The 27,823-nt window shown below is 38.0% G+C and overlaps 1 protein-coding gene and 1 long non-coding RNA gene across 2 annotated transcripts in view; one reads left to right on the top strand and one right to left on the bottom strand.

The window, feature by feature from the left end:
* The window catches only part of doc2a (double C2-like domains, alpha), a gene marked incomplete at its 3' end in the record, with an annotated part of 27,139 nt that extends 1,399 nt beyond the window's left edge, over positions 1–25,740 (top strand). Inside the window, exons 2-11 of the mRNA XM_084427085.1 lie at positions 4,266–4,585; positions 6,334–6,413; positions 6,600–6,674; positions 11,542–11,651; positions 12,463–12,589; positions 14,027–14,086; positions 22,434–22,618; positions 23,373–23,454; positions 24,481–24,577; positions 25,604–25,740. Coding sequence (XP_084283211.1) covers positions 4,270–4,585; positions 6,334–6,413; positions 6,600–6,674; positions 11,542–11,651; positions 12,463–12,589; positions 14,027–14,086; positions 22,434–22,618; positions 23,373–23,454; positions 24,481–24,577; positions 25,604–25,740 — 1,269 coding nt within the window. The 5' untranslated portion in view covers positions 4,266–4,269. The remainder of the gene's footprint in view (positions 1–4,265; positions 4,586–6,333; positions 6,414–6,599; positions 6,675–11,541; positions 11,652–12,462; positions 12,590–14,026; positions 14,087–22,433; positions 22,619–23,372; positions 23,455–24,480; positions 24,578–25,603) is intronic.
* On the bottom strand, positions 20,634–27,823 carry LOC311301835. The gene is made up of 5 exons (XR_014629512.1): positions 27,706–27,823; positions 27,494–27,606; positions 25,575–25,749; positions 22,502–22,627; positions 20,634–21,205 (listed from the first exon to the last, which is right to left on the bottom strand). It is a non-coding gene; the product is annotated as an uncharacterized lncRNA (long non-coding RNA).

The raw sequence follows: 27,823 nt of genomic DNA, 5'->3' as shown, positions 1-27,823 counted from the left end.
CTTCATTACTTCCTCTCACTCTCACATCCCACCCCCCCCAGTCCGAGGCGTCTTCTCAACAGCCTCTTCATGTCTTGCTGTGATCCAATCTCAAGCACTGACATTCATTCATTTTGTGACTGCACTCACAGAGTTAGCGGGTTATTGCGCAATGCGTACAGTTCACTTTGCAAAGCAGTAGGCGAGAGAATCTGCACTATAACAAAAAAAATCTGTACAAACAGGGCACAATGTACTGTATTGATCTGAAGGAATGTCCCGTATTTGTTTTTTTACAGGTGTTTTACCTGTATTTTGAAATTTACACTGCATTACGCTGCGTTTTAGAGTTAACGTAAATGTACGTAACATAAAAAGGATGATTTCCTGGTAATGAGCTGCTATTTTACGGATATATTTCTTAGTGTGCACACTGCCACGACACATTGCAGAGCGTACAAGTTACTGCAAGTTTGTTTTTCTTTTTTTATTGATGACATTAAAACAGCAGTGCCAACATGACAGCTTACTTAATTATAGATTGACTTAACTAGCATTGCACTAGCCATTTGGGTTGTTAAACACTAGATTTCCTAAAAGATTGCACTAATGAGGTCTACAGTTGCCCACCAGAAGAAGCACACATAAAATCTATGCAAATTAGATTACATTCGAATCCACCGCTGGCTTGGAAGTTTCTGAAACACATAAAAATCACTTTTGAATAGAAATGAGCCCACATAGTTACCTCTGAAGAAATCGTCTCAGAAAATGCACAAATATATACGATACAATCACATTTGGTTGATAAAAATATATTATATTATTATTCAGATTTGTTCTAGTGTGCAAGTATCATTTCCAAAATCTCATTTTGTCACATAATGACTTTAGATACAAATTGACATTTCCCTCAGTCTGAGGGTTGAAAAGTAATCCTTAGATTTCTAGTCCACGCCAGTGAATTGCAAATCATTGAAAATGTTTAAATAAATAATGAAATAAAAAAAGCTCATAAACATCACAGACACGTATTATTATGTACAGCAGGTGGTGGGAAGAGATTTGATTTGAAGTCTGAGAAATAAAATTCTGCTAAGCGTGAGGTACTGTGCTAATCGCTAATCTTGTTAGCGTCCATGTGTCATGATCTCATTAGCGGTGCCTCACCAATGCCATTATGACAAGTTACCTGCCACCACCGTGGAGACAGCCATGGTGCCTGTCAAAACAGTGGACGGCCTGATGGATTGACAAGTAGAAATCGCTGCAATGGCATGTAATGATGTGCTTTTGGGCAAAATGCCTCAAAATTACCTTAAAGGTCAGCTACTATATGTATGAGTATGTGTCCTATTCCTGAATTCTTCCTTCTTTTGAAACTACGGCTACGAGTGTCTCCCTTGGCAAGATGTAATCTAATGTTTTTGAAAGAAGTCTCTTCTGCTCACCAAGGCTGCATTTATTTGATCAAAAATACAGTAAAAACTAAAATACTGTGAAATATTATTACAATTTAAAATAACATTTTTTTATATATATATACATATATATTTAAAAATGTAATTTATTTGTGTGATGGCAAAGCTGAATTTTAATCATCATTATTTTAAGCATCATTATTAAGCAGTAGTGCTGCTTAATATTTTTATGGAAACCATGATACATTTTTTCAGGATTATTTTATATATACAAAGTTGAAAAGAACAGCATTTATTTGAAATAGAAATCTATTATATATTATAAATGTTTAAACTATAACTTTTGATCCTTATGCATCCTTGCTGAATACAACTTTTGAACAGTAGTGTATAATAAATAAATGATAAAAACAAAAATATTATATTTAAAATATGAATGTTAAAATTATTAATATTTCCATATTTTATCATAAAAAGGTAGCACTTTATTTTACAGTCCTGTTCCCCATGTGCATAGTATGTACTTATTATAGTAATTAAAATAACTGGGTAATAACTATGCCCTGAACCTAACCTTTACCCACTTTCTTAGGTAAGTACACTGTAATTACACATAAGTGCACGTACAGTAAAATAAAGTGTCATACATAATATTATATAGCTCCTTTTGTATTTCAAGGTTGTCCTAACTTAACAATGATGCTGACTGTTCCATAGTACCACCAAAGTACATGTGCTCTTTAAAATTATCTTCTTGATTGAAATTCTCAATTATTTCAGCTGGGATTAGCTGCAAACGCTCAGGGGAGCTTCTGCATATCAAGTGTACCCATAGAAACAAGACGTTGTGGCTAGAATCACGAACAAAGTCAAAAGTGCATTTTCACTTCTTATCAAATTACACACTCACTTTCTCTCTTTCTCTTAACCCATTTCCCATCCTCTCCTCATTCTAGCACAGTAACTCTCATAAACTAATATTTGGGGTCCTGAAACTGGCTCATTTGCGGTTTCTCAGTGGTGCTTTAAGGAAAGCGCTTAGTGAAGCTGACAAACCTTAACTGCTGCCCTGTTTTCCAGCTCGGCTCACGTTGAGGGTTAGAAGAGCAGGTTGAAACTGAAAGTGTGCTGTGGCACGCAGGTCTGGCAGCTCAGAAACAGTTTTGACAAGCCAGGTCAATTCATCTCAGTCTCTGGAGGTATTACAGATCAAATGCGTATCTGACAGTCTGTCAAAACAAACAACAACAAACAAGGTTGTTAAGAGGTCTCTGGAAGAAGGGTTTTAATTTAGAAAGGAAGACACAAAGGCTTACCAGTTGTTTCAATTTACATCGAATAAAACTGAGGAAGCCTGCAAGGGAAGAGGAAATCGGCCAAGCACTGCTTTTGGCTTCAAGCATAGATTTTTGCTCACGACTTCTAAATAAACCAGAGCAGGGCTTAGATGGCGAGTTCTTAAAGCTAGAGCTCAGCACAAACTTCTTAAGCCGCAGCATGCGAACGCCCACTCTCGTCCAACTCTGAACCTCCAGCCACTCTTTCCTCACTTCGCTTTGTACCTACTCATACTCACAGCCTCTAGCCTATTGCTCTTGTGCTGTAGTTTGCAGCTCCACTCAGCAACTAAGTTGCAACTCTCATGTATATTTGTGTCTGTTCAACGTTTAAGCATTTAAAGTAGAACGCAACAAAGAAACGTTTGGTTTTGGTCTCTAACACGGGTCTCTAGATCCAGTAAAATGTCTACAACTCATTTCAAGAACGAGAACAGCTCTTTCGTTCAAATTCAATGGCCTCAACATTCAAAGGAGATTCTAAGACGAAATGCATTTCTGTGAAACCAAGTGCCCTCAAGATCTGAGTAGTGAATTTCTGCCATGCTGGGGTGGACTACATGAACATCTGTGCTCATGAAACTGCTTTGAATCTGCTTTTGAAATAATGGGAAGTTTGATGGTTATGGATTTTTGCTGTTAACACCAAGTTCACATGTCTTTCCCCAAGCCTATTACCACATGCCCTCGAGTAAGGCACTTATAGGCTTCGTTCAGACTGCAGGCAAAAGTGTGTTTTTTTATGTTCATGACAGTGGGAACAGCACATGGAATCTGATATTTTTTTATTCTGATTTGTGCCACTTCCATATGTGGTACTAAACCAGATACAGATCCAATCTTTTGCAATGCAACCTCAGTCTGAACAGTTATATCAGAATTCGACACTCGACATTCATCACAATTCTGTGGTGACGGGAGTCACTGCAAAGATTTTACAAACCGGTAGCTCTTTGGTGGAAGATAGCTGCGAAGGTAGTCAGCGCATGGACTGCAAGGTGTTAGAACTCACAAGTATTATTGGTGACAGTTCTATACAAGCAAACTTCCTGGTCTTCATCCTCCTTGTCGCCTGCACACAGATTCACTAGCTTCTGTGGCCCATCACCTTAAAAACAAATGTGTAATCTGAGCAGCAAATCAGAATCAAGCACTTAGGCTTGCTGTGTGAACGAAGCTAGGATGGTTCACGCAAAAATTACAATTCTGTCATCATTTACTCACCCTCAGTCATTCCAAACCTGTATGACTTTCTTTCTTCTGTGATACACGAAAGAAGATATTCTGAAAAATATAAATTCAGTGAAAGTCCAATTGTAAGAACAAAAAACAGTGTTCTGCAGAAGAATGAAAGTCATACACGTTTGAAACAACATGAAGGTGAGTAAATGATGCATGAATTTTCACTTGAACTATCCTTGTAACCGCCGGTGACTCTGGTGCAACCGTCTGTGTATTTTAAGTCGCTTTGGGTGAAGCACATCTAAGTGAATAAGTGTCAAAATAACTGTCTTTCTCTCTGGTTTAGCTCTATGACGGTGCGTAAGGGAAAAAAGCTTACCATCTCCATCCAGGAACACATGGCCATAGACGTCTGTCCTGGCCCCATACGACCAATTAGACAGATCTCTGCCTATTTCCCCCGACTCTCCCCGACCGCTGAGCCCATCTCTCATAACCCTGCTTCTCCACTGGCTCTTAGCCCAGGGGTTGGGACCTCTGGAGGAACGAGGGGAAGTCTCTTGTCCCCTCTCCAGGCAGGGGCAAGGGGAGGGGGTGGGACTCTGTCAGCAGCAAGCAGCATTGAGACATCTGTGGACATCTGCAGTTCAGACAGCGATGACAGTAGTAAGTTTTGACATTGTATGCTTAAATACCTGCAGAAAAAAAACACACACATATCCAAGGGAGACTATTTAGTCACACATCAACACACAACTGTAACTGTAAGGTATCATGGAAGTATAATAATGTTACATAAGTTGTACAGTCAGTGGCCTCTTAGCACATAACCAATCTGTGTGGTCACATGTGAGTGCATGGCTGCATGCATCATGGGAGTTCTGAGAAACGATGCATCTCAGAGGTGACTGTGACAAATAAGGGTGTGTTTTATTAGTCCTAGGACAACATTCATATAGGTTGATAAGAATGTTGTTCAAACCCCATCCATGACCCCTAAAACTATGAGTAGTTCCAAATATCCACATATTTTCGGCTCTTATAAAATACTGTTGGATTTTATTAATTATAGCCTATAGGGCTATATAAGCACATATGTGTGTGTGTGTGTGTGTGTGTGTGTTCCAGGAAAACAAAGATGGGGCATAGCTGTCATTTTAAATGAGGTCTATTAACAATAAGAGGTTTAGTATACAACAGACTTACCTCTGTCTGTTCGTTGACAGTTTATCAGCATCCCTCCATCGCATCATCTCCTCACTTCTAGTCCTAATTATTCTTATCACAACCGGGGGGAATACTCTGGGTTCGGGCCAAAACTCCGAGCCCGGAATCCTCCCTCCGGACAGCACGCATCGCATAACCCTTGTGAACTCGTGAAGTCGGATATAGCATGATTGAGCAAAGCGATTATACGATTTATAATTTTTTTTACTGTTTTGTAGGTGTTATTTTTTCTAACAAAGTCTCAGGTTTTAATTATCTTTGTTTCACCGCGCAATCCAAACATCAAATGTCTTACTTTTGGCGCTCTTTAATGTCACGTGACAGACCTATGTCGATGCCACTGACTGTTCAAACGGCGAGCGGTTGGATAATCTCTTCCTCTTTACTACTGGTGGCCTAGTTAGCTATAGCGCGATATAAATATGAATAATTATCAGAAGGTATGTTGAAAAAATTCAGTAAAACTTACTGTAATGTATCTTTTCTCAAGTAATCGCACAAGTATTGTTTCAACCGTGGGAAAAGACACCAAAACAATGCCACCTGACCTCAGGCGAGAAAACAATTCGTAAAATCATACATTGTTAAATGTATAGGGCCTATATTATAAATTATAATTTTACTTAATCTGTTATAGCTTATGTGGTGTGTGTGTGGCCTATATTTGAATAAATATCCTAGTTAACTTATGTCAAAAAATGAATGACAAAAAATCTTGTTTAAAAAAACAAAATAAATCTTCCATTTACTAAAGAAACAACCAAGCAACCAAACAAACTAATATATCGTCAGATATATGTTATCAAATATAATTTATTGTTTCAATAAATATAGGCTATTATCCATATAGTAATGCAAATCCACAAAGGGGCATCCTACCTGCTATATTCCCTGCAGAAATACAAAATTTTAATTTTTGTTGGTTTGCCTGGTAAAAATTATATAGGAATTATTATCTTAATAATTCTGCAATATTAAGCTTTACTTTGCATTGGCAATATGCATAGGCTAGTACTGGCTTAATATTCCAATTTGCAATGTTGCTATCCATCTTATCATCTGTCAGATATGCACGCCTCCTAATTGTGTTTCATAATGGATCGTTTAATCTGCTTCCTGTCAGGTATTATGGTAGATTTCATAGTGATGTTATTAACATTTATACTATCATTCCTGTGATTGTGTAGCTGCACTGGGGACGTTAGAGTTTGAACTGAGGTATGAGAGAGCAACCAGTTCACTCCACTGTACCATCATCAGGGCCAAGGTAACGTCCATCTCACACCTCTGCAGTTCACTACACACTCACACCTATCTGTGACTCACACTGCAAAAACCTGCAGGTGATTTACCCTTTAGCAGTTTGTTCTACTTCAACAGGGCTCCTTTGTTTCTATATATATATTTTTATGTAGCATTCCTGTCCATTAAAACGGCTTGTTTTTTTGTTTAGGGTCTGAAACCCATGGATTTTAATGGCCTGGCAGATCCGTATGTCAAACTTCATCTTCTACCAGGAGCCTGCAAGGTGAGATCCTGTTTGGAGTAATTAAACCTTTTATGCATAAAGTTCACTATAAGGGACAAATTTGTATTAGTCATTTGAACCATTCAGGGCAGGGGTGTAGTTTGCGGTGGGTGTGTGGGGGAGGTAAGCCACCAATAACCAAAACTAGCACCTATCACTACATAAAATGTGCGACCCATTTGATTCTATTGAGAACTTACTACTCAATACGCAATGGAGAAAGTCAAACATAATCTAAAACAGCCACATAAACTATAAAGGCTGATGAGAAGAGAAGAAAACATCATGTTGCATCAATATAAATTAGAAAGCTTTTTAATGACCGCCCTTATCCTAGCAACAGTTATTGTGGTAAATTTTTGTCTTGTAGAATTTATGATAGAAAATCTGTTAAGGGAGTAGATTTTTTACTATATATTTATATTACAACTTTGGCATGTTGTAGCTATTGTTTCTAAATGTGTAGGTGGCTATTTTTCACTACAAATAATATAGACTAAAAATACATATATATATATATCTACATTGGACTAAGCATGGTAATGAGGAGTCATAAATGGTATTATGATATGATGATTGATATTAGGAAAAACTTTTGATCTTCCCATCACATAGCCGAAATCATTAAGAGCCTGATGAACTGTTACTGAGTGGGAAATGTTAAGTAAAGTTAATTTGACTTCCCATGGCACTTTTAAGTAGAAAATTATCACAAAATTATCATATCCTATGTAAACAAGTAATAGTTAACTAGGCTATTACTTTATTGCAGTTACGTCATAAACCAACTATGCATTAGTGGATAATAGGTAAGACACCACAAAAGACCATTTTGCAAAAATAAATAAATAAATAAAATCGAATGAGGGAGCATGCCCTGGGACTCGGTTCACACTTCAACCCCCCCAACCAAATCTATGCCCTTGATTCATAGTTGTTATGTATCATCCACATCACCATGCTCTCTGACCTAAACAACCTAATTATGTATGATTTTACTCTTTTATACCCCCCCCAAAAAAGGACACCCGAACAGCAAACCCATATGTGCTTGTTGAACATTTAATCTCAAACCTGTGGGAAAAAAATGAAGAGTTGATCTTTCCTAACTGATGCCTCTTTTCTAGAGAGACTTTCTATTAGATGTTGGAGCAGGTACGCAGGGATTTGTTCCCATTCGGACAAAAGAGCATCAGAGAGGCATTGATGTTGGGTGATGGGGCCTGACTCACAGTCGGCGTTCCAATTCATCCCAGTAGTGTTCAATGGGATTCAGGTTTAGGCTTTGTGCCTGTCACGTTTTTCTACACCATTTCATTATAGATCTTGCTTTGTGCACAGTATTATCATGCTGGAACAGAAAAGCACGCTCCTCAGACCGTTCCAAAAATCATCTTCAGTTGAGTCGTTAAGGAGTCTAGCCAAAAACATAAATTAGAAGGGGATGTCAACATATTTTTTGGCCATATTGTGTTTTATTGATGAAACATTAAGTACATTTAATCCAGAAACAACTGCTACTAAAACTGTTTTATAGGATTTAAATTTGGCATTAGTTAGATATTTTTGTATGGAAGTAAAATAATGGCAAATGTTTTTGAAACAAAAAAGCCTGTTGAATTGCACTACTTGAAAAAAAAAAAGGCATTTTAATGCATTGTATTTTTAGGGCTTGCATTTTTATGGGCTGAAATTCAACATGGTTGAATATTTAAGCTGTAAATATTTCAATTCAAAACATTTTAAACACATTTTCATTATTAAAAATTAAATAATCCATATTCACCTTTCATATTTCACTTCCAAAATATTCAAACTGTTTAAAAATACAACCTATAATATTCAACAGGCAATTTTCGGTCCATTTTATTTCGCTCTGCAAATTCGCTTCCACAAATTCAGTGGTTCAAATTCAACAGTAAATTCAACATTGACATCCAGGAACTGCAGGAAAAGCAGTAGATTGCCGAGCATACTCTCCATCTGCTGTTAGTCTACCTCACCAGCAGGGGGTGCAAAAGCGCGTGTTGTTGACAAAGACCAGAGTTAGAGCAAGCCATTCATTCATTAAAACTCATTTACAGCAATTGAGCATGCATTACGTTTTTGTGATGATTATCTGGGTCGGTATTATATGCGGAAAAGATGATAAAGACACAAAAGCTGTGTTTATGTTTCATTGAATAACTTCATTGTTACTTTCCCTGTGTAGCCTACATGTTACCAGCTTTCTCTACCACGAACGGGATTATAATCAGTTTCCCTCAATACCTCATCATATCATACTCAAGGATTCCCCTTCCGTCGGGACAAAATGCTTAACGTAGCTTAGTGGACTAATACAGTGATATAAAAGACCAAACTCGCACCTTATTGGGGATGTAGGCTGTAGGCTACTATATAGGCTGCAGGCAAGCAGGTGGACTTGAATATGAACTTAACGCGCGCAGTTTCATGCTCAGCGTCTCCCAGTGATATACTGGCATAAAATCAACACTTGATCAATTAATACTAACACTTTCTCTTCTATTCTATTCTATATATATATATATATACACACACACACATGTACATGTACTGCATTAGAATAAACTGGGAAGGGTCATAGCACTTGCATATTGTAGTCCTATTGTTAGTTTAAGTCGCTTTGGATAAAAGCGTCTGCTAAATGACTAAATGTAGCCTAAATGTAAAATTGGCTAATGCAAGCATGGTTAATGCAATGCATATTTTTTTCAAGTAGTGCAATTCAACAGGCTTTTTTGTTTCAAAAACATTTGCCATTATTTTACTTCCATATTTTTGAAAGAAGTCACTTATTCTCACCAAGGCAGCATTTTTTTTGATCGAACATACAGTAAAAACAGTAATTTTTTTGAATATTATATACATTTAAAATAACAGGGTTTTTTTTATATATATATTTTTAAAATGTAATTTAATCCTGTGATGCAAAGCTGAATCTTCAGCATCATTACTCCAGTCTTCACTGTCACATGATTCTTCAGAAATCAGTCTAATATGCTGATTTGCTGCTCATTTCTAAATATTATCAATGTTTTGCTCAACAGTGCTGCTTAATATTTTTGTGGAACCGTGATACAATTTTTCCTGGATTCTTTGAATTATAGAAAGTTCAAAAGAACAGCATTTATTTAAAATATTTTATAATATTATGTACAGTGGGTACGGAAAGTATTCAGACCCCCTTCAATTTTTCACTCTTTGTTATATTGCAGCCATTTGCTAAAATCATTTAAGTTTTTTTCCCTCATTATTGTACACACAGCACCCCATATTGACAGAAAAACACAGAATTGTTGACATTTTTGCACATTTATTAAAAAAGAAAAACTGAAATATCACATGGTCCTAAGTATTCAGACCCTTTGCTGTGACACTCATATATTTAACTCAGGTGCTGTCCATTTCTTCTGATCATCCTTGAGATGGTTCTACACCTTCATTTGAGTCCAGCTGTGTTTGATTATACTGATTGGACTTGATTAGGAAAGCCACACACCTGTCTATATAAGACCTTACAGCTCACAGTGCATGTCAGAGCAAATGAGAATCATGAGGTCAAAGGAACTGCCTGAAGAGCTCAGAGACAGAATTGTGGCAAGGCACAGATCTGGCCAAGGTTACAAAAACATTTCTGCTGCACTTAAGGTTCCTAAGAGCACAGTGGCCTCCATAATCCTTAAATGGAAGACGTTTGGGACGACCAGAACCCTTCCTAGAGCTGGCCGTCCCTTGGTGAGAGAGGTAAAGAAGAACCCAAAGATCACTGTGGCTGAGCTCCAGAGATGCAGTCGGGAGATGGGAGAAAGTTGTAGTAAGTCAACCATCACTGCAGCCATCCACCAGTCGGGGCTTTATGGCAGAGTGGCCCGACGGAAGCCTCTCCTCAGTGCAAGACACATGAAAGCACACCTGAAGGACTCCAAGATGGTGATAAATAAGATTCTCTGGTCTGATGAGGCCAAGATAGAACTTTTTGGCCTTAATTCTAAGCGGTATGTGTGGAGAAAACCAGGCACTGCTCATCACCTGTCCAATACAGTCTCAACAGTGAAGCATGGTGGTGGCAGCATCATGCTGTGGGGGTGTTTTTCAGCTGCAGGGACAGGACGACTGGTTGCAATCGAGGGAAAGATGAATGCGGCCAAGTACAGGGATATCCTGGACGAAAACCTTCTCCAGAGTGCTCTGGACCTCAGACTGGGCCGAAGGTTCACCTTCCAACAAGACAATGACCCTAAGCACACAGCTAAAATAACGAAGGAGTGGCTTCACAACAACTCCGTGACTGTTCTTGAATGGCCCAGCCAGAGCCCTGACTTAAACCCAATTGAGCATCTCTGGAGAGACCTGAAAATGGCTGTCCACCAACGTTTACCATCCAACCTGACAGAACTGGAGAGGATCTGCAAGGAGGAATGGCAGAGGATACCCAAATCCAGGTGTGAAAAACTTGTTGCATCTTTCCCAAAAAGACTCATGGCTGTATTAGATCAAAAGGGTGCTTCTACTAAATACTGAGCAAAGAGTCTGAATACTTAGGACCATGTGATATTTCAGTTTTTCTTTTTTAATAAATGTGCAAAATGTCAACAATTCTGGGTTTTTCTGTCAATATGGGGTGCTGTGTGTACAATAATGAGGAAAATAAATTAACTTAAGGGGGTCTGAATACTTTCCGTACCCACTGTATGTATTTACTGTCACTTTTGATCAATATATACTATATATATGCATCAAAGAATTAAGGTATTCCAAAATCTTTACTCTTTTAATGTAATTTTATTTATTTATTATTTGTATAAATAATGTGACAGCAGTTTAAATGTTTTTATACCCACAGGCCAATAAACTGAAAACCAAAACTGTACGTAATTCTCTAAATCCTGTTTGGAATGAGACTCTTACTTACCTTGGCATCACGGAAGAGGATATGCACAGGAAGACTCTGAGGTTAGTGAAGACATCTGTGCACCCTTGAATCCGTCTTACTTTATTGGCGACTCCAAGCAGCCTGTAAATCTATTCTGGATGTGTCTTAAATTCTTCTCTCTGAGAGCAGTGATTTGACAGTAGCCTGCATATCTTGCCTCGACAGTAGGTGTGTAGGTGTTTGACAGCGAGGGTGACTGCTTAGCAGACCTTCCTTTTGCTTATGAACCTTCAGGAATGATCTAGTTTCTTGGGTACAACTACTGTTGTGCACGTCTTGGAAATTCAGCATATATTTAGCCTGAATATTTTTGCAGTGCTGAAGATGTTCTTCCTGACTGCTGTAGCACTCTGGTTTATCCTGTGATTATCCACAGAAAATTGCCTTTGCGCTCATGTTATAAATGAACAGTATCCCCTGGCAATATGAGACTGGGACTGCTGGTGTTTTCAGACTTGCCCTTTTTTCAGTGGAGGGGTGACAGTAGTCAGAGAAAAGTCATTTAGCCGTTTATCTCCAAGGGAGAGTACAGGAGCAGAGGAGAGTGTCGGTTCCACAAAAACGCTAGCAAACCTTTGAAAAAAAGGGCAGGCGCTTACTTCCGACCAAACTGGCGAAGCCAGAAATATCACCCTAATCCCATTCATAAATATACATTTCTGTCTGAGCCATTTCCAGCTCTTGCTGCTCTACGGGTGGTATTTTTATAGCCTTTTTTATCATTTCCGCCCATACTACATTTACAACTTTAATGTTTACCTTTGCTCTCCTTCCAGTATAACTGAATCATTCTCTCACTCTCTTTTTTTATGTTGTTGTTGTTTTTCTCAGGTTATCGGTGTGCGATGAGGATAAACTGACTCATAATGAGTTTATTGGAGAGTCTCGAGTGGCCCTACGACGTGTGAAACCAGACCAGACAAAACGTTTCTACACCTGTTTAGAACATCCACCACCTGTAAGACACACATACACACACACACACACACACACACACAGTCAGTTTGAGTCTAAATGTCACGTCATTGTGATCAATGCCTGATCTAAATCTAATTAATATAAGTTTGCTCTAGCTAATCAATTGAACTTTTCTTAACCAGTTATTGTTGTAGATAGATAGAAACTTATTTTTTTTAGAATGCATTACCTGTTCAATTTCTTTTAATTGAATTCAGTAAATTCCAAATCATGCATTGAAAGGAAACCAATTCTACATTTCAGAATTTTGCTTAAAAGCACATTTTCATGTTAATTTAATGATTAAGACTGATTCAAGGTGAATGCAAGTCATGTTGGAAATATCACCATCAAGTACCCATAAAAAGCCAATGGAACTGCCTTGAGGGATCTTCCACAACACCAACAACAAATACTAATACACCAATAGGAGGAGATTCCAAAGATTTTACATCTACTTCTGTATTTCCATCGGAGCTGCTTCCATCCGTTTTGCGGCCAGGGCGCGACTCAAATGCTACGCTGTACACTTAGCAAAAAATAAAGGCAGCAGCTATTTCCACAAAGTACAGTACATATAGCGATAGCTGCTATTTACACTTAGTTTAAATAGCAATATTTTCCATTTACACCATGTAAAAATAGCAGTATTTTCTTTGCAATAAGTGTAAATAGTAGTTAGATGCTATTTATACGTATAAATGGTGGCAGATACTATTTGCACTTCAGTGTTGTTGTACATTAAACGGTATGCAATAATAACAGAGTGTAAATGATTATATTTATTAAAATTATTAAATGGAAGCCGCCTCATTGGCACAATAAAGCCCTCCCTACACCTACCCCTAACCAATAAACACTTTATTATTAAACACACGTTAGGCACTTTATTTCTAATATTTTCTTCATTTAAAATAAATGCCTTTCCGATCTGATATGTGCTGGGAAAAGGGAGTAGAGCGAGTTCGGCAAAAGGCGGATTCGAACTCTGGTCGGATCCTACCCCTACACTATTTCTACTGTTGACAATCCTGCATCTTCCACAATTTTGTCCAGACGTCAGTGGGCGGAGTTAGTGTAAATACCCTTTGCCAACAAGGTGGGCTATTTGGACTTAGTGTAAATAGACACTCCGCAAAAAGGAAATGCATTCCAAGTTGATTTTGGTTCATTTAGAATTGATGGATGAACTTGCACCTGGACTGGACAGGTTTATTAATTAACTTGTCAATTGTGATAATACCTTCCTCAGTTACGAATGTCACTATCTTGTTTACTTTAATCAGTGTTAGAAAGTCACAGCTATAGCGAGATTAGAAAAGAAGCTTGATTTTAACATCTGTTATCGTTCCCAAACACTGACTGTTTGAATGTAGCAAAATACATACAGACACTCTGCTCTCTTCATCTCGGTCTCCTTTATGTCTGTGTCTTCCAGCTTCCCTCTCCTACAGCCATGGGAGCAGCACTGCGAGGGATTTCCTGTTACCTACGAGAGGTACTCTACCCCAAAACCACCTGTTTTCTCTCCGTCTCTCTCACAGCGAAAAAGACCATTAATAAAGCACTGACATTTCCAGATGAGAGTTCGCAATGACGTTTTAAATAATGCCTGCTGATTAATGCTCTCACACTCAAATGTTTTTACATTGGGATCTAAACTCATTTGCATTTCAATAAGAACATTGAGCACATTAAGATAAGTGGGACGGAAGAAATTGATTAGCATTTTCATTACCATCCAAAATTGTTCTCAACATGCTAGGCGCCCCACGATGAGAAATACTGGAAAGTAAAAAGGACAGGAGGAGGATGAGGACGGGGTCGGTTAAGGAAAGGGCAGGCATGTGGATGTGCTATCCGCCCATTTCCGTGTTTAAAGCAAATCCCTTCTCTGTCTCTCAACAAGAACGAATGTGGCATCCATAAATTACGGATAAGATTAGCTAAACGGCATTGTGGCCCCCAGAGAGATGAGATGCAATTGGTTCTATTTTACTTGGTGTTGTAGTAGAGCACTTATGTTGCCAATGCTCAGTGTTGACAATTTCACGACAGAAGCTGCTGAACAGTGAGCCAGAGAGAGAGAGAAAGGATTCAAATCCATTTCTCTTGATTTAACCAGGGGGGGGGGGGGGGTGGGGTGGGGTGGGGGGGGGGGCATTTTAGATCTTATCAGCCTGGCTCATGAATAATAATTAGGTGACAGTACTAAAAGCGTGTGAATGGACACTAGCCACATTAGGGTTACTGTTTACCCATTGTAATTATGCATTCATTCATTTGATTATTGCTCAAAACACTTATTTTATATACATTCCTCGCTCTGTTTCTCATTTTTGTCATTAATAAAATGATAAAAGATAAATTTGAAAGGACAGAGGCGGAAGAACACTTTGCCGCCCACCTGAAAGCATCAGAGATTTCTGAAGACCAGAATAATAACATTTTCAAAGGAAGGGGAGCGATTATGTGAAAAAGACAGGAGAAAGCCACAGACGGCATAGATAGGGAAAATGAAGAAAGAGGGAGCGAGAGGTTACAGGGTTATGAATGGACAGAGGGTGCTGGATGAGTGACAGACCACACACTCACAGGTCTCTGGAGGAAGAGAACAAGAACTGACAGGGGAAAACTGCCGAACTGCTTAGAGGGATCACAGAGACATTGATGGCCAAGTGAAATGATGGGACAGTTCACTCAAAAAATTTAATAATTTTATAGCAAATTAAATCATTTACTTACCCTCATGCCGTTCCAAATATGACTTTCTTCTGTAGAGAACAAAAGGAGATGTTAGGCAAGATTTTAATGCAAATGCAACAACTTTGTTTAGGGAACAGACTGAAACTTAAGTCATTATTCCTGGAAAACTTCAGCATAACAGATGCCCCTGTGGGGGAAAAAAAAGTACATTTTAGCATACTTTTAAAAAGAGTACTTATTACAGAAATAATAATCTTTAAGTCCCCCTGTGGTGAAAATCCAGCTTTAAAAGTTGTTTATATGTACATGTGGTGTTTATAATATGCTTTAAGACAAACCATGTGCAAATTCATAAGTCAACAGTCAACACCATTGCAGAGTATTTTCTCTTTAAAACTGCAGTGAACCAAAGACAGTCTCAAAAACGTGGTTTGAAATCGCTGGTGTTTCTGACGTCACAAACTACCTTGTAACCAATCACGTCAACGAGTGGATCTCTGAGCTGGTGTGAGTGAGTGGAGGCGGGGCTAATTTGCATATTCATAGAACCGTGTATCCTAAATGAAGCAAGGGTGTAGAGTTACATTCAAGCTATTTAAGGCATGAAAAAAAAAAAATTCAAGGAACAATTTTTTAATATGTAATTTTGGTGATCAAAGAGGAGTTTTAATGGATAAAATTATTGATACTTAATACTTTGTCCTTTTAAGGGAAATTTGTTTTGGCCAATACAGGTGAAGCTGCATAACAAGATACCCACATCAATATCAATCACACAGTCATGTCCTTTGCACTACAGTTTAACAACCTTGTAGCCAAAGGAACAAAATAATTTTTATAGCGGTTATACCTAAACCTTGGGATACGAAAACGTCGACCAGATGGAAGTGGTTCGAATTCTGGATAAAGCACATGAGAAGGGTCCAGAGTCCTTTTCCTTGCCTGGTTAAAAGATTGTTTTTCAACCCTGCTCCTGAAGGACCCCCAACACTGCACGTTTTCTTTGTCTCTCTAATCAAACACACCTGATTCAATTCATCAGCTCATTATCACATGGGTTAATGAGCCGATGAGTTGAATCAGGTGTGTTTGATTAGAGAGACAAAGAAAACGTGCAGTGTTGGGGGTCCTTCAGGAGCAGGGTTGAAGAACACTGCCCTAGACCAACCACCTTCATTGCCGTACGCACCAAATGGTTCAACTGAGATCAGGAGTAACTGTCAAATTACTGAACTAGGCCGCTATACCATACAGTAAGATGGATTCAATACAGGCATGATAAAACAGCAACATGACTCTCTGAGCAACTCCAAAAAGTCTAAGCCTCCATAAAAAGTAAATTTTTTGTTTCACCTTTTGACACAGATTATCCACACGCACCACCCATTAAAGTTTATTATCAATAAGCAAACCTAAGTTTTTTTACAAAGCAACTTGTCTAATGGGTCATTGTTAATCATGATAGGGGAGTGGTTGCCTACTAATTTGGGATCAAAAATCATTTCCTTAGTTTTTCTAACGTTAATTTCAAGACTGTGTTCTTTACTCCATGTAACAAAGTTAGCAATCTCTGTAGTATAATGTTGAATGACCTTATCCTTATACAGTAGACCAAGAATGGCAGTATCATCTGAGAATTTTATGACAATATACCCAGGATGATGTCCTACATTCATTGGTGTACAGTGTAAATAAGAGTGGTGAACATACACACCCCTGGGGGATACCAATACTAATCAGAAAGAGTCTTACCTACCAGTAAGAAATGCATGGAACCATTTAATGGTATTTAATAGCCATACTATTTGGTTTGTTGTGGCTGCACGGTATTAAAAGCAGAGCTCAGATCAAGAAAAACCAACCTGGCATAAGCCTTAGGATCCTCTAGATGTTTTAAAACATGATGCTCCACAGTAAGGTTAGCATCATCAGTGCCCCTATTGATTTGATAGGCAAACTGATAAGGATCAAGAAGGTCCTTAACCTCTTCCTTAAGCTTCCACACCATGATCCTCTCCAAACATGTAATCACAACGCAGGTTAAGGCGACTGGGCGATAGTCGTTATACTCTTGAGGACTAGGTCTTTTTGGAACTGGTATAATAATGGATTGTTTCCCAAATATCTGGAATAATATGTAACTCAATGGACCTCTGAAAAATGCCAAAAATGTCGAGATGGTCCTCACTGCAGAACACGAAATCCAGGGGGAGGATCCAGATCCAACTCCTCCCACCTTACATATACCTAAACCTTCCCATCTCCACCCCCTGATCCCTAAACCCATCCCTAAACCCACCCCTAAACCTACCAATCTCCACCCCTTAGATGTGGATCCAACTCCGCCCCCTGGATCTCGTGTACTGCAGTGAGGTGCTACTGAAAATGTCTAAAAAATGACAAAATGCAATTAGCTAAACTTTAGAGTGCTTTTTTGACACACTTAAATAGGTGTAGGAAATAGGAAAATAATTACATCTATTTTCTTTGAAATATGGTTAAATATGGCTATATATATATACATATATGTTCTACCAAATGTACTGACAAGAATGTATAGTAAATTTAAATATACTTAATGTCATGTAATTAATGTCATGTGTGTCATGTATTTAAATATATTTGTAACTCCACTTTGTAATGATGAAGTTACAATTTACTACATTTATATTAACTTCAAATGAAATATCGAATACCACTCTACAGTTAAAATGATAATCAAGTACTTTACATGCACTGTAGTATATTAGTCAACACATCAAAATAAGTGAACTTCTTTAAAGTACGACAAAAGATTATTCGAACATAATGATTTAAAATGTGCTTTAAAATAAAACTTTTAATATTACATTATTACAAAGTGTACTTAATTTTAACTTAGAGCACATTAAAGTGTACTCTCTTTAAGTACACCTAAGTGGCCTTTCATTTCATTAATTATTTTCACTACAAGGGCACATTCAATACAATTAAGCATACTTTTTCACAAGGGTGGTCACTATTCAATTTCATTGTATTGAAAAGAACAGCTTGGACATTCTGCTAAACTTTTCCTTTTGTGTTATATATAAAAATAAAAATAAATCTTACAGCTTGGAAAGCCATGAGGGAGAGTCTGATGACAAATGAAAATAAAAATTTTTAGATGAACGATTCCTTTCAAAAAAAGGAGAGTTGAATACAACTGAGAGTTGGAAATGTTATAAAAAGAAAAAAGGTGGAGGAAGAGAACAAGTTCCAGTCACGAAGGTAGGATCACAGACAGAGTTTATGGCGCAATAGTCACAATGTTTATTTAAAGCTCTTGTTTTGGTGTCATGACTGGCACACATACAGATTCTGGTGGAGGCTGATGACTGGTGCCATGCCATCTGCTGCTAATCACGCAAATCTGAATATGAAAGCTGTGCGAGTGCGCGTGTGCCCAGTCTCATTGCACACCTGTTTACCTGCTGGATACACCCCCTCATTATCATTAGGGAGTCTGCATGATGGAGGTCATTAGTTTGAAACTTCGTGGAGCACAGCAGCCAAAAACCCAAGCAATTCATGCTACAGCATTTAAACTGCGCTAAATGAATTTATCCCATTCTGAAATGCCATTGACATTTTAAGGAGTCGAAGAAACTTGCACTGTCAGAGGAAAGCCACTGCCATGCCACCATCTGCTTCTTTGCAACTAATTTGCCTCAATGATTTTCTAGCAAAAACATCTAATCTTATTATATGACGTTTGCATTTTATTGTAGTGAGCTAATTGATTATACTGAAACATCGTTATCATACCTATTATATGATATGTATGCAAATACTGGAAACAAAATCAATTCTTCCACCCCGAAGTATGCATTTTTATCTTAACATTGCATATTTATGTTTGCCCTAAAGTACAAATACGTAGGTGTGAAACCGCAACAATTGCAACTAACAGCAACGTCTAAGTGGCCATTCTTAGTGTAGTTGACCTCATGAGGCAGGGAATTATATGTGCGGCTATTTTGTCTGTCTCTTGAGCGTTTGGCAGCTGGGTTGCTCTCCTCGCTGTTTGCATTATGAGTTGTCTGTTTATAACACAGGGGTCGCCCCTCATTCTGCCCACTATCTGTATGTGTCTCCTCACTGTTAAATTAATGAAGGTCTGGCGAAGCAACTTTCACTCACTCCAGCTCTGTCTCGCACACACACACATGCATACACACTCACACTCTCTATCTGTATCTATCCCCACACAATTATATTAATGAAACATCAGGCTTGCCAGAAACAGGTTTGGCATGGCATGATTCTCACTAATGGGCACACACACCCGCAACCCTTGCACAAACACACACACACAAACCATGTGAAAAACAGGGCTGTAAGGGGAATTTCAAAGTGCAAGGTAAAGAACTAGAAATAACAAGGCTCTTTTTAGAAAAACAAACAGAGGGAGCGAGACATGTGATGATTACCTTATTGATCCTGTTCTTAAGCTGGTTACTGTGGGTGTGGCTGGGAGAGAGAAAGAGAGAGAGAGACACACACAGCTTAAAACAAAGCAAGGCAGGAATAGAGTATGAAAGACAGATATAAAGCTTACGGCTCTCTTTGTGAATTTTCATATGCAAAGATATTACACTTTCCTAATAAATGCATGGAAAATTATTTCCACTGTTATGTCACATCGAAACCGTTGAATGTGAAATCCTTTTAGCTTAAATATATATTGGTCATTCCTGTTATGAAGTACTGTTTAGCTCCGTAACTTTTATAAAATGAATATGCCTAAGTATTTCTAAAAGACAAAGGGGTACACCAGACTAACAGAAACTCAATTAAAATGTATTAATTATGCCTTGATTACTTACACAACAGCAAGAAAAAGAACAGGATGGAAACTAACAGATTGGACATGTAGAGATAAATAAGGATTAATTATTGCTTAGTGAGGGATTGAGAGTTACATTGTTGGTAAATTCACTATTTGTATTATATCATGCTGGCAAATCAACTATTACCACAAAACAGAATTAATCAAATCATTATTAGTCCGTACTTATGTTTGTGCTGTTGTTTTCCCAGCAAAAGTGCTGTCACGTCCTGGAGGATGATGTTATTAAGGATCTGGCATTTATCTGTAAGGGATAAGAGATAAGACTAATAGGAAAGAAAAGTTGAGCATACAAGAAAATCCAACATGTTTCTTAAAGTTATTTTAATAAGGGAATGAAAAAATTAAGAAACACTGTAATATTTCTTGAATATTAAATTGCAATTAAAAAAGTAGCATCTGTTCAAATCAAAGTGAAATTATATGCAATTTACCTGTGTGTGAAATTAAGAGAAGATAAAAAGGAACTAATATCATTTACATCTTTCAAATTTATTTTATACTTTAATATATTTAGACATACAGACATGAAAATGTACTTTACAACAGAAATGACACACAATTGATGTGCTCTTTATTGTGTTTCCTCTAATATCTCTGCATCAGTCTAAACTTTGATCTTCCCCATTACAATCATTTATAGCTCCTGACTCAGCCAGGTAAAAAAAAAAATAATAATAATGGTTTTAACCCATACAGAAGGTTTATCAAATATTTCATGTAAATATTGTTGCTCTTGTGGTGTAAGTGTTACATATTCAGTCACACTTGACAATTCCCTGCATGCATTATTAATGTGCATTTAAATAAGCTTCTCTCGAGCCTTACCGAGGCTTACTGTGAGTGTGTGTGTGTGTGTGTGTGTGTGTGCGCATGTGTGTGTGTGTGTGTGCGCATGTGTGTGTGTGTGTGTGTGTGTGCAAGCGTTGCACCAAATCAGACAATTATGTCTCATTAAGTCTCCATATCTCAAAATCCTGAAGAAGCTGTGCTTAGATCTTCCCGCTTCCCCCTTTGAGAGCCATTGAAGCTGAGCTGAGCCTAAACAGACCAGAAAGAGAGAGTGATAAATTACTGTCTGCATGTAGTCGAGGATAAGTCATCATAGAGCATTTACAGAAGACTACACAATTTTAAATGGTTATTTTCCATTTTACGACCGAATAAACATCTTGTATTAGAATCAATATTAGTATTTTATTTTATGGAAATCATTTTTATTTAATTTTCCAAAACAACAGATTGCCATGATTTAAAAATGAGCATAGATGTAACTAACATCCTGACATGCCATAACCAGCTGTTTATAATTATTCTACACGATGAACATTCTCAGATTTTACCCAGAGGGAGTCCTTGTCATTGGTTCGGTTGTATGCCTTGTACCAAGTCTCCTACTCCGTCACTTTTAATATAGATGATTTATTACAATGCTTGCAAGATAGAGCTGTATTGATATTCCTGGTTTGTGCTAAACCTCTCATTTACCACTGGTACTAAATGCTTAATGTATAGTTCCTTCAATCAAAAACGTATAATGTTAAGAATTTTAAGTACACAACCCTAGGGAGTCAGCTATTTTTATGGCTGTCCTATTGTCAAAATTGCTCGAAGGCATCAAAATGCACAAAAATTCCTACGAAATGAATTATTTGAAAAACTATACCAGATAGCCGTATCTGGTATAGACCATATACTGATCCTGCCGTAATGTACACAGTTAAATAGCTACCTTTAACATTTGAAACCATGTATGTTGCAGAAAACTGAATCGTCAGTGTTCCATTGTTTAGTAGATCAAGGCCCTTTGCTAATGCGAATTTAAATTCATGAGGTACTGATTCACAAGTCACAAAATTAACTCGTGTGAGACAGCTCAAGATTAAAGTTGGAAAATATTCCATTGTCTTACACATTCATAGAATGGTGAAATGTAACCAACAGCGATGGTGTCATCATAATATTTGCACACTGAACTGTCTTCTTTCTTACATTTATTTGCATACAGAATTTTGTCTGCGTCTTCATTTCATACATAGCTGCCTGATTGCTGATTCTCGAGTAACCGACTGCAAACAAGATGTGATGCGACATTTCATATGTCATTGCACTGGATCATTTAAGCCTTAAACCTAAGCCCACCTAAAATTGAGAACATAATTTTTTTTGCTGCCTTGCAACAACTTGTATTTTCTTCAGGAAAAGCCTAATCTAGATAGATTTTAGGATCTGACATACATTTGTTCTTTTTTTATTTATTTTTTTGCAGTGGGAGAATGAACAAATGACCAGTTTGGAAGAGAGGGGCCGAATATTGATCTCACTGCAGTTCCTCACCCCGCCTGCAGAGGGCGAAGGAGAGGGCCGACGAGGGGGCTTGTGTGTCGGAGTGCTGCGCTGTGCCCATCTGGCCGCCATGGACGTCAACGGCTTCTCAGATCCCTATGTGAAAATGTGAGACTTCTGCAAAAAAAAAAACACTGAGAGAGCACAGACATTCAGCGAAAACACACTTGCTTTGGATCTCGATGCCTCATGAGAAACACAGAAAAGAAGAAATGAACACCAGTTTGGAAGGAAGGTGACATAAACAGTTCTCAGACGTGGAGAGCGATTAGGAGAAACTGTAAAAAATAGAGAGAATAAAAGAGACAGATAGTGTAATAAGGCTAAAAAAAAATCTCTCTACGTCCTACGTCTTTCCTCTGATGTGTCTTTGCATCTCACGCTCTTATTTGTGCCCCCCTCTAATCTCTCATTATTTTTCTCACATCATGTATTAAAATAAACGCTCCCAAACAGTTCTTCCTCCCCAGGCAAAATGGCATAAGAACAGACAGGTCCCCCACCCACGCTCACGTCCCTTCCAGTCACTCTCTCTCTTTCTCTCTCTCTCTCTCCATTCCTTTCACAAACACACACATACTCATTCTCTCTTTTCCTCAGGATCAAAGCCATATTCTAACTATGTGTCTTGGAGAGGGTGGGGAAGAGTCAACAGCAGTACATAAAGCAAATCAAATTTTTATGGGAGCCAGTGGGATGTCACAGCAAAAGCCGAAAAGCAAACAGCTTGGCACGAATGTGTCCGGAGTCCATTCCGTATTTGTGCGACAGCAGCGCCGCTTGTTTTAATCTCCTGCTCTCCCACTGTCCTGCTCTTCCAACAGCCCTCACTTTGTTCCTCCATGTGCCTTTCTCTTTCCAGATACCTGAAGCCAGATGTGAAGAAGAAATCCAAACACAAAACGGCAGTGATTAAAAAGACTCTTAACCCAGAATTCAATGAGGTATGGATAAACTGGCAGGGAGTGTGTCAAGTGTTTTGAGTCTTAATGAGATGTCTGGTCCAATATTTCTTTGCTCACTTCATATTCCCAGAAGACCTCCGCCTAAACCCACTTTTGTTGTTCACGTTGTACGTTTCATTTCCGTCATGTCCGTTTCTCTCTTTTTTCCCTCTCCTCCTTCCCGTCTGTCTCACGCTCTCTCTGTCATGTGGGCGGTTGGCGGTCGCCAGTGAGGCTAAGTGTTTTGTTTCCATTCACTCAGAAGTAATACACACCCAGATTGGCCGTATAATTACTCCTTGGCTCAGACTCCTGCTCGCTCCAATCTCACACACCTCTATCTGCTTAAAAGCAGGTCTGCCCTCTGCTCCACAGGAGCCCTCTCAACAAAACCATAATATCACATCGTATTAAAACGGTTCATGAGGGTGATGAAAATTCCTGGGAGGAATAACAGCGCTCCTCAATGTATTATATTTAGAAAATGTTCCAATTTCCTTTTTATGAACCGTTTGAACATGTGTGTCTGCCTTTGGCTCAGTAGAAAGGAATGGAAAGAGGTCAGAAGAGGAAGGTCCAGTGGCTTGATCCCAGCACGATTTAACTCGTATACCCTGGATACGTTGCTATAAAGGAGCCTCCGTTTAGAACGTACTGCTTTCTATTGCATAAATGTTTTTTTTTTCTTGCTTTATTCCGGCACACGCCAAGCTTCAGTCGGTGGGTGTGATATCCCAGACTGGAACATCTGTTTGGCTGAACTACCAAATCTCATTTGTTTCTTGAAATGTATCATTCCCCAAGTTGCCTCTGAGCTGTCAGGATGATGCATATGAGATCCTTCAGTGTTTAAAAATGTCCTTTAATATGAATTTGGGGGAAATTAAAAGCAATGAATAAATAACATTTTGGCCAAGCCAAATGGTTGATGAAATGAGAAACAGAGGCATCGTCTATTAAACCATTCTTCTGATAATGTAATTAAACTACTGAAAAATAATCCACATCATTTTTTACCGCTTACAGGAGTTTTTCTATGAGATCCCTCTATCTGATCTGGTTCATAAGACACTGGAGGTCACAGTATGGGACTATGACCTGGGAAGATCTAATGATTTCATAGGTAAAAGCATGCAATAACAGTTTGTTTTTTTGCAACCAACTAAGGCATTTTTAAGGCATTTTTAGACAGACGTGTTTGAGCATTGCAGTATTGCAGAGAGCCGTGTAATAGACATTATTGTTGAATGTTGATAATGAAATTTTAGGCTTGATACAAGTTATAATAATCTTCACTGACATACACCTAGAAATTAATTTCTATTCTTGAATTCACTATTTGAAAGGACTGCCAAGACAAAAAAAAAAAAAAAAAAATGGTAGGGAAGCAACAATGTTAAAACTAATAAGCTGATATTTATTTTCATGCTATGGTTTCATGATGGTTTACGCTAAATGAAGTTTTATACTATAATAAATTAATTTAATTTAATTACACATAATCGACAGTTTGAAAATATATATTCATTTTGAGATTGTGATATTAAATTATTTTTATTTTGAAAGATTAAGCATGTCAGCAAAGGTATCCTAAATTACAAAAATGTGCATGTAAAATGAAATATCCAAAAATAGGCCTTTAGTTATATTTAACAACAAACAAATCTCTAATATCAGCTGAGTACTGACATGGTACTGATAAGATCCCCAAAAAATGCAAAAAAGTAATATTTTTAAGATGATTACTGCATACACTTGCAGATTTAAACATACAAAACTGTTTGAAATGCATCATGTATACTGTTGTTTCACATTCTATTTTTAAATAGTAGGCAGTTCTGAGCATACACTGTAAAAAAAAAAAAGAAAAGAAAAAAGAAAGTGTTCATGCTTACTCAATTTTAGGTTTAGTCAACTCAAATATCCAATCTATCACTTAGCACACTTTCCCATTTCAGGTTGACTTAACTTAAAATTTTAAGGCAGCCCGAACACTTATTTTTTAAGTTGATTATTCATTTATTTTTTACAGTGTATACTATGCGGCAGTCAGTAAGCGGTACATTAGTATGCCATTCTGAACATAGCCATCCATCCTTGATATTAAGACATGTACTTACACAACAAAAACTATATTCTTGAATGGTAGGTGGCGTGTGCCTGAGCTGTCACGTCCAAGGAGATGCTCTTCGCCACTGGATGGACTGCTTGAGGAACAAGGGTCAGAGGGTGGAGCGCTGGCATATTCTGGCCAATGAGCTGCCTCAGACCACCTGCCATGATTGAGGAAGAATCCTGCCAGGAACAAGGAAATCAGTCACGATAGGTTATTGGATTTGATTGATTTGAGGTGGACATGGAGATAATTATATGAGCTAACTAGGGACTAAGATGTTGGACGTAAATTACACACTTTGTGCTGTTTAAAAGGAGGGTGGAGGATGGGCCACCAGTCGTCTTCTGACTTGATGTCGCTCAAAGCGAGTCCCCACCCCTTTCACCCACTTCTCTCTCTCTCTCTCTCGCTCATTGCTGCATTGCTGCAAGTGTTTTCTACACATTTTGTAACGTTGAAGTGAATTTTACTCTTATGAAATCTTGTGTAGCACAATTCTCTTTTTGACTTACCGATTATAATGTATTTCAATGTTCAGTGCTTTCATAATGCTTGCAGACAAAGCTAAGACGCGTATTTATCAAAGTTTTAACACAGGGGTGCATGTAAACTACCTGGTGTAAACGCATCAAAATGATATACACATATGGTATCACCATGACAGCATGGGAAGGTCCTTAAGGGCCAGTCTTCACAATGTTGTCAGTCATATTTGAAACGAAATGGAATTTCATGAAGAGCAGGTTCATGTGTACTACTAACAAATAGACCATCCATTTTGTAGCATGATGCAATGTTTACATTTTTTACTTTGCACCAACTGTGTTTTCCAAGGTCTCAGATATGGCAGTTTTCGATTTCCAGTTGTTACTTTTCTTTAAAAAGGGGTTTTATGGACATGCTACAATTTGATATCGCATACATTACTTGATATATTTTTGGAATCAAATGTTTATATGTGCCGTATTCTAAGGGTATCTGGAGTGCGTCTGCATGCGTACGCATGTGTGTTTCGTCTGGTTGTTTTGTACCAAAAAAAGTGCTGTATTCTTGAGGGTTTGTGGTTTACATTTATATGAAGTGATTATGTACAAATTGGAAATACATTTGAAATGCATTGCTCTTTAAGATGTGCATCATTTCCCTGCATCCCCTTAAAGCAAACATATCAATAACTACAACTCGTAATCGCTCCGGCAAGCAGAACATATATTATGTGCACCACTCAATATAAGCACACTTCACCTAAATTATCTCATTCGCAAAGGCGAATGATTGTGGATTTGGGTATCTTTACACAATAAGCAATGAGATACTCTCTAAATGGGATTCCAAACCTAGATAATATTAGCTTTTCCTCCAGTGAAAAACTACTGCACTGATTCTGTGGTTCTTCAAGATGCGTCTGGTTGATTATGTGTTCAATGAGAAAATGCTAATTAGACGACCACTTAACAGCACACCACACTGAGGTAAATGTCACTATATCTAGCCCAGGCCACTGACTACCACAGTGCACATTTTAGAGGGAGCTGATGAGCAGAGTCAGGCGTCAAAAATGTCTACCCGAAACGAGCTTACCATTACACGAATAATGTATATTCATTATAAAAATACCCCAAAATCACATTTTTAAAATTAGGCTTCGTCACACCGTACAGGTTTTTCCAAGATGTTGGAAACTCTGGTCCTTAAAAGGACAAAAAGGGGGTGTTGAGGGAGTGAAATAAAGTAGTTGTTTTGGCTTATTTTAAACCACCTTAAAACTCCAAAAACTCCTTAATAAATCCATTATTATGGATACTTTATATAATAAATTAAGATTATCCCTCAAGTCATATTGACTGTTAAAAGAGAACAGAACATTTTACATATAAAGGGTTAGTTCACCTAAAAATGTGCATTCTTTAATCATTTACTCACCCTGATGTCATTCTCAACCTTTATAACATTCTTTCTGATGTGGAGATATTTAGCAGAATGTCTAAGCTGCTCTTTGTCCATACAAGTGGACGGGGATCAGGGGCCGTCGAGCACTAAAAATGACAAGCAAGCACCACAAAAGTATCCCATATATATCATATATGCGCAAGTCTTTTGATGCCAAAATTTACAGCTTTCCTTTAAAATATTACCTTGAAAATATTACTTGACAATCATAGTCACCATCCATGTTCATTCTATGAACTTTCCACTATAACTCATTTTGTGCTGCACAGGAGAAAGTCAGCAGGTTTGGAACAACAGGTGGGC

This window comes from Rutilus rutilus, assembly GCF_951802725.1.
Source record: "Rutilus rutilus genome assembly, chromosome: 1".
Lineage (NCBI taxonomy): Eukaryota > Metazoa > Chordata > Actinopteri > Cypriniformes > Leuciscidae > Rutilus > Rutilus rutilus.
Note: the sequence above shows the minus strand (reverse complement) of the source record. Positions and strands in the feature narration are given on the sequence as shown.